We start from the raw sequence: 7,948 nt of genomic DNA on the forward strand, positions 1-7,948 counted from the left end.
CCTCCAACTCAAGACCCCCCTTTTCAGAAGTTTTAGGCCAGCTGTCTCCCAGGGCGGATCCGAGGAGCACCTGCTTTAGAGTTACCGATGCTGCGTGTGAGAAATGAGTTCCTTGGTCACCCTAAATCTGGTGAATCACTCTTTGGAGATGAGACCCAGAAATTTGTAGTGTTTGAAGTATCTCACAGGTGATTCCAGTTTCCACTAAAGCCTGATTATCACTGCTGTAGGCACACACACACAAATTCTGTCATTTATTAATTTTAAAAAAGGTTCTCTTTTGAGTGACATCATCGGGCAAAACCTTGGGGCTTCATATCAGACCCATGTTAAACTTTCACAAGTCTTTTATGTTTAGAGTAATGCTGATGGCTTACTAGACAGTTTTTGGTGTTCTTATCAGGGATCATTTTGTCTGGGATGACTGGAGTGTTTTATTTTAGGGTTGGGATTCTAATTAAAATGTTTGCCGGAGGGGACAGGGACAGAGATGAATGTCACTAAATACTAAGAGAAATCTGTTTCATGTCCTCATCCCCTCCTTTCTGGGTTTCTGACTAATAAGTCTTATTTTAATTTTTAGGTCAGATGAACAGATTCAATCAGATGCTGAACCAGATTCCAAATGATTACCACTCTAGTCGCAACCAGCCAGGCCCTCCAGGCCCCCCAGGCCCCCCCGGCAGCGCAGGAGCCAGAGGAGAACCAGGACCTGGGGGGCGGCCCGGCTTCCCAGGCACACCAGGGATGCAGGGGCCCCAGGGGGAACGAGGTAGGCAACAAGGAAGGAATCTGGAAGTGTAGAAGCTGGGTTGAAAAGCACATGGAAGGCTGAGCTTGGCAATCGACGCTGGTCTTGTTTGGACAGCCCCAGAAGAGTCACGCATCCCTGAACCTGTTTTTCTTTCTAGGCAGCTTCAGGCTATAGAGATCCTTATCTTAGAACACAGGAAGATTTTGTCAGGAGATCTCGGTCAAGACAATGCCGTTTTCTGAGTGTTGTTAGCGAGCAAAATTGTTTCTTGGCAAAGGGAATCAGGCGCTAAAACCTTATTAATTGTTTTGACTGGCAAGAGCTGGGCAGCAACTGAATGTAAGCAGCCTTACGATTTTAGATCCAAATTCTTCTGGTTCCTTTACTCAGGGTCTGGAACTGGTCTTATGTGTTTATTTGGCTTTAATTTCATGGTAGATAAGTATAATTGAAGGAGAAGAAGAAAAACAAGATTATCTGATTCCAGATGTTTCAGCATGCTGGGGACTGACTTTGTGAACGTAGCGGTTAACAATTTGGGGAAAACCTAGATGTTTCTATAATTCTGATGGTTTAGATGCCATCTTCATAGGGTTACTGAAGCTAAGGTACCTTTGAGATGTCTTCAGTGGGTTCTAATTCTTTATTCAAGATTTCTGTTCTTAATTACTGTTTCTAAAATAATGTATTCGACATATTTGTTTTCTTCAAATAATTTTTCCCCTGACTTGTAGCCAGTTTTGTTTCTTGGCCATGAATCTGGAATTACACAAATGTCTAGAAAGAATTTTGGCTTAAAAAGTGGACTTCTGTGAAAAATTGGGTTCTGCTTTTACTAAGGGAAATGAATTACTTGAATCAGATATTATTGGTTCCGATGAAAACTACATTTTTCCCCAGATAATTTTCCCTCTGTGTTTTACCATTTTGTCCTTGCTTAGGTTTGCCAGGAGAGAAAGGTGAAAGGGGTATTGGATCTCCAGGACCTCGAGGGCTGCCTGGTCCCCCAGGTAGGTTTTGCTGGTACATCAAACAAGAGAACATGTAAGGACCGAGAGAGCACACAACCCTCCTCAGAGGCACAAACTCATCCTGTGAGCTTCGGGCAGGCCGATCATCGTGGTATATATTTGATCAAGAAGTTCCTCTTGATCCTGCTCATTTTTATGTTTTGTTAAAAAAAAAGTTTCAGCACATTCTATTTAAGATTTACTCTAACTTTAATACATGAGGGTCTGAGTTTTAGTGACAGAAGGATGCTGTTTTCTTTTTATGGGATTCCTATTTTGTTTTTTTCCTACTTGTTTTGTTTGGCCTCACAGCTGTTAAGGATGGTGTCATTTCCTGTTCCTTCCGCTGTTCTTCAAGATGCTAATAGACTAACAGACTATTGCTAATGGACTGAGGAAATATATCCTCGTTGGAAATCCTGACACATCCCAAGATTTCATTCACAGGCTTTTTATTGATGTTTTGGAAGGAAAGAATAGTTGTTCTATGCATTTTGTTTACTAGATTGAGAATCAATTGTTTTCTTCACTATAAAGTCCATGAGACCCTTGCAACCATGGTCAGCCCTGGAGGTTAAATCTTTACATTTGTGTTAACCAGGAGTAAGTATCAGTAGATTCAGAAATAACATTGCTTCATACTGGTGATTTCTAAGGAAATATTTTCTTACCATATGCTAGAGAATCAGCTGGTCTTGAAGTAGTGGAGGTGCCAAAGTATTGCTGACCGCCTTAGGAGATGCATTTAACAAGAGGGGCAATATTTGTCTTAAACCCACAATAGGTCCACAAGGAGAATCGAGAACGGGTCCACCAGGGTCCACAGGTTCCAGAGGCCCTCCAGGTCCCCCTGGTCGTCCTGGAAACTCAGGTATCCGAGGCCCCCCAGGTCCTCCTGGATACTGTGACTCATCCCAGTGTGCCAGCATCCCATACAATGGGCAAGGCTATCCAGGTATGTTGTTGCCATTATAGGGACCCAAATTCAACTGAATTAAAAAAACCTGTACAGAAATAAAGTTCCCTAGGATTGAAGGAAAGTTGATTTGAAGATTTCTTGAAGATAGCAACTCTTTCAGTTGTGTGTTTTGATTATGTAGTAATAGTCTCTCTCAAAAGAATCAATGTTAATTTTAATGACATTATTTCACTGATAGGAGTTGAATAATTATTTTCTCCTTCTTTCTATACTTCTGTATTTATCAAATCACAATATAAACTTCTCTGTTTCTCCTGATAGTTCAAAGAATGTTATTGAATTTTTTTTTTTTTTTTTGCCTAAAGGTTGGGAACAGCGATTTGTTGAATACAACTGTAGAATGCTAAGAATATATATAAAATTTGTTTTGGGAATCTAATGTGTAGGCAGACTATTTGATAACATAGTGGAGGCAACTGAAAATATTTCACTATTTCACTTTGTCCATGGAATTAGTATTTTATAAACTCTGGAACCTAATTTTTCAAGAGTTGGTCATGAAATTCTAATATTTGACAATTTGACAATTACAGGAGGCAGAAGTCTCTTAAGCCTGAATTTGGGGAATATGGGGACAGAGGCAGTATGCTGATTTAGAAATTAAAAAATTAATGCTGTGGGCAGTGGTCAGCAGTGACCTTTTTCATCCGTGCACCCTCAAGCATCTTGCAAGTTTTAAAAATGATATGCTGTTTGATATGGTTGGCTACTAGCAAATAGTGCATGAGTAGTTGAATATCTAAATATCTATATATCTATATATTTATGTGCATACTTACATATGACCAAAAATAATCATGAATCTTAAATTTCTTATGCAAACCATTCACAAAATTGCAACTTCATTATCAAAGAAATTTTAATTACCTCTGCCTTCTGGTATGTATGAGTAACTTGAAATATATGGATATATACATATATAATTTAACCATTACATACTTAAATGAATGTGTATAGATATTTTTTTTTTGCATAGTAATTCAACTTTTAAAAACTATCATCTTTGACCTGTTTCAGGTTCCGGCTAACAAATTTTCTAAGTCGCCAGTGCTGCTTACAGTTTGAATACATGAAAATCCTGTTTCTGAGATGTTTGCGCACGTGCTTATTAGAAAATGAGTCTGTATGGAAATCTCACCACAGATCTGGTTAACGAACCGGGTGGACATCATAAAGGAGGGTGGAGACTCTTTAGACTAACTTGAATGAGACAAAAGCAGTGGTGTTAGTTTATAAGCCTGATGCATTTCAGTAATAATGTAGAAAAATATTATTTAAAAAAAAAGTTCAAACACAGCTCATGAGGCGCCTCGGTTGTGAAAGAGGCGCATAATAAAACTACTAACCGCGGAGATGATGCCATTTCGGGAAAAACAATTAACCTGGTTAAAGAGAAGTACCTTATGTAAATAATAAACTAATTATGGCTTGTAAATGATTTGTATGTGATACTGTCCACTAAAATCACTTAACAATTCTACAATCAGCTTCTGCCTGCCGCTTGCTCTCTGCCAGAATAACATCGAATTAGAATCTCCTCATCTCTTGCTTGTTAGCGATGTCTGATTACCTTATGTACATGTACTCTCATTTGGGTTTTTGTAATCGCCCTTTTCAAACCAAAATTTTAGAATCCCTTTTTTTCTTCCTGTTTTGCTGTCGTCAAGGGTGGTCCTCACCCACCAGTTGTAACTCAGGCTGTGGGCCAGACAGCCACAGAAAACGTCATGTACTGTATATTACTTGGTGATAATTGATTTTCACCTCCAGAGTTCAGTTTTAAGGAGCTAATATAACTTCCCCATCACATCCTCATCTTTCCCAGTGGTTCTCTGAACTGAGGAATTCGAAGTTATGAAGTTACTTGGGGATTTGCAAAAAAAATCCTACCTAGGTTGGTTGACAGTTTTCTTTGGCCCAGTCGCTGACCCTACCCAGGTGTTTGTGCAATGATTGTATTTACTGCTGGACCTCTGAAGGTTACAAACAAGTGCCATTTCAGATCACCAAATTCTCTCTGCAAATGGAATCAGAACGTTGTAATTTCTCTGCTTTTATAGTCATGAGATTAAGACTGAAGTGCAGTCCCCTCGGGTGATGGTTTAGCTTTTGGTGTGTGTGTATTCCTTCCAAATCATGCCGTAACTGTAATGTTGAATCGGACAGAGCCCTACGTGCCCGAGGGCGGGGCCTACTTGCCCGAGCGCGAGCCCTTCATCGTGCCGGTGGAGCCCGAGCGGACAGCGGACGAGTACGAGGACTACGGCGCGGACGAGCCCGCAGGCGAGCATCCTCCCCACGCGCGCTGGCGGCGCGCCCTGCCCCACCGCCCCCGGCAGTGACCCTGACCCCGCGCTCTTGCGCAGCGCGGCCGGGCTGCGGGGAGGTGTTCGGATTCCCATTTACAGGTCAGACGGAGCAGTGGACGTGTTACCTGCCACGTTTCTTCCGGCGTTGCTTCATCGGAGAGTACCCTTTTTGACTGTTAGCGAACCTTGTTCCTGCAGGAAGCCTAGCTCGCTGCCCGCGCAGTCTGTAGAAGTCTTTTACCTTTGCCCTTGAAGTTGCTTGCAAGATCCTTTGTTCACAAAAGCTGCGGGGAGAGAACGTGCCTTGTGCCTTAATTAGGTAGCTCAGCAGGCAGCCTCAGTGAAACTCTTAAGCAGTTAAGTCCTGGAACCCAGAGTGACGGTGTATTTCGAGAAGGCAGTTTATCTTTTCCAATACTTACTTGCAATTCAGTTACATCCCCATCCAAGCAGTTTCCCTCGTAAAACCAAAAAAGAGGGAAAAGCCACTCCATTGCAACTGTTTATCTTCCTCTTCTATTCTCTGTCGTACATTAGGGCATAGAATGCTCTTATACATCTCTTTTTAAAAACCACAAACCTTAAGCCATGTAGCTGAAGTTATTGTATCAACTGGATACAGTTCCATATTGCCTTAAACCTCCTTGTTTTAGACACGCTAACATTTATGCCAAATTGCAGATTATTCTGCAGAGATGGAATTGCATGTTTGTGTTGTATATTTAGTATGAACTTTTTTTTTTCCAGAACATAATGTTTCTTAGTTATCAAAAGCAGTTGGAAAATGTTTGCAAGACTATGAACATAGAATTGCTGCTTTTATATTTTAACTGCAGATTGTGAATTTCACTGCCTTATATTATTTATTTCTGAACAAAAGAGGCATTTTTCAATAAAACTACTGAAAATTTGACATGGTATGTTTTTTCTTTAATGTCCTTTGGGACTATTCAGGCCATTGTTACAACAAACAAGTTCATATCCTTGGATACAGTTACAAAGCTTGTTACTATTAAATTATGGTAAAGTTAGATTTTTAATGATATGGTGAAGTCATAGAAAGTAGTCAGAGAGCCTTTAAAGGCCCAGTAGATTCCAAAGGCTTTATTAGGAATGTAGAGGATGTGTGGGTTGGTGGAAAAACAACTAAGTATCCTAGGAGACCCCAAACAACCAAACAGCCTTTTAACAAGTCACATGATTTCACATGCACTTACTCACTCTCCTATACCATACTTTACCCAGTAGCATGTTTAACTACAAAAAGAGTAATTCCTTAGTGATACCTTCTTTTGTATATTTTATGAATACAATAACATCATTTTAAATACCAAAGAAAACAATGTTCATTTGAAAGAACCAACATCAATTGAAGAGAAGTATTGAAAGAAAATTTTCCACAGAGTAAAACAAAAGGTTTAAATACTTCCTGGAGACTAAGATCAAAAAGACTAGATAAATGATTGTATTGTTTGATTAGGAGGTTTTAAATAGGTCGCCAAATTCATAGTATTCACCTGTAATTTCCGATACGTACATTTTAAAGTTGAAGGAGACCCCTGAGACCATCCCAGTCCAAGTCTTCACTTTAAGTGGGAAGAGGCAGACTCACTTCATCAGTATCAGATCAAACCCTGATCTCCTATGTTGCAGGCAGTCTCCTGCATTGCAGGTGGATTCATTACTGACTGAACCACCAGGGAAGCCCTAAAATCCTAAGATACCTCCTCATAAATCTGATTTTCCTCCATTGTTCCCATCAATCGCCAGTTTCTGAGGCTAGAATTTTGAGTGATTGTAAACTTTTTTCTCCTTTCACTTTTCACATCCAATTCATCAAGTCTAACTGACTGAGATCCTACATACATATCTTAATCACCCCATTGTTACTACTCAATTTTAGACCCTTGGGATCTCTTATCAGGAGTGTAATCTCAGTCTCTTAAATAGTCTTTTTTCCTGTAGCCTTTGTCGACTTAAAAAATCTACAACATGAGAATTGTGAAAAGCGAAAGTAAAATTCACTCAGTCTGTGGAATTCTCCAGGCCAGAATACTGGAGTGGGTAGATGGATGGCAGGCATGAATCCCACATGGCAGGTCGACCTGCTGAGCCACAAGGGAAGCCCAAGAATACTGGAGTGGGTAGCCTATCCCTCCTTCAGGGGATCTTCCCAACCCAGGATTCGAACCGGGGTCTCCTGCATTGCAGGCAGATTGTTTACCAACTGAACTATCAGGGAAGGTGAGTTAAGATTTATCTGGGGCAAAATGAGCCCTACCTGAGAGCACCTCAGCTCTGAGAACCGGCTCCAGAGAGGCAGGAGGGAAGAACTCGGTTATATGTGATTTTGGTGAAGGGGAAGTCTATGCAATCAAGTACATATTTTCCCACAAGGATTCCGCTAGTCTTGTGAAGCTTTCTTCTAGTCATGAGGAACAGTCATCACCAGGAAGGGTTTTAGTGCTTTTCTAGATATAAAAAGATACAATAATTGAGCTCAAATATCGGCTCCTGAAAATATCTGACTATCTGAGGACCTGTTCTGCCAGCCCGCACCTCCTCCTGCCCCAAACACAGAGTTGCCTCATTTCTGCTCTCTGCCCTGAACTCCCTCAGGGGGCGCTGAAGGTCAGTAGCTGCAGCAGCATTTGTGATTCAGTCATCCTAGAGGTAAAATGACAAGTGCCAATTTGTAGTTGACAGGTGCAAGCCTGATGCGTCAAGAGATCTGTATTCCATTGGTATGACCATTTAGCAGCTGTTTTTGCACCTTTACCTTGGAGCCCTCAAAGTACACAGGCCAGTGTGATTTATCTAGAATGCCAACCTGACCTTGTCACGTCCTCTGCTCAACCCTCTTCAAGTGGTTTACCGATGTCTCCACAAATCAGGG

The 7,948-nt window shown here is 41.0% G+C and overlaps 1 protein-coding gene across 3 annotated transcripts in view; it reads left to right on the plus strand.

Annotated features, from left to right (window-relative positions):
* Positions 1–5,965, plus strand: part of COL12A1 (collagen type XII alpha 1 chain) — a 119,866-nt gene extending 113,901 nt beyond the window's left edge. For 2 of the 3 annotated variants that reach the window (XM_006062002.4, XM_006062004.4), the window contains 4 exons: positions 584–772; positions 1,696–1,764; positions 2,549–2,719; positions 4,910–5,965. In XM_006062002.4, coding sequence (XP_006062064.2) covers positions 584–772; positions 1,696–1,764; positions 2,549–2,719; positions 4,910–5,085 — 605 coding nt within the window. In that variant the 3' untranslated portion in view covers positions 5,086–5,965. Of the gene's footprint in view, positions 1–583; positions 773–1,695; positions 1,765–2,548; positions 2,720–3,760; positions 4,325–4,909 lie in introns of those variants that run through there. The other variant, XM_006062003.4, reaches the window with a different exon arrangement.
* The last annotated feature ends 1,983 nt before the right edge of the window (positions 5,966–7,948 follow it).

This window comes from Bubalus bubalis, chromosome 10 (genome assembly GCF_019923935.1).
Source record: "Bubalus bubalis isolate 160015118507 breed Murrah chromosome 10, NDDB_SH_1, whole genome shotgun sequence".
In the NCBI taxonomy this organism is placed as follows: Eukaryota; Metazoa; Chordata; class Mammalia; order Artiodactyla; family Bovidae; genus Bubalus; species Bubalus bubalis.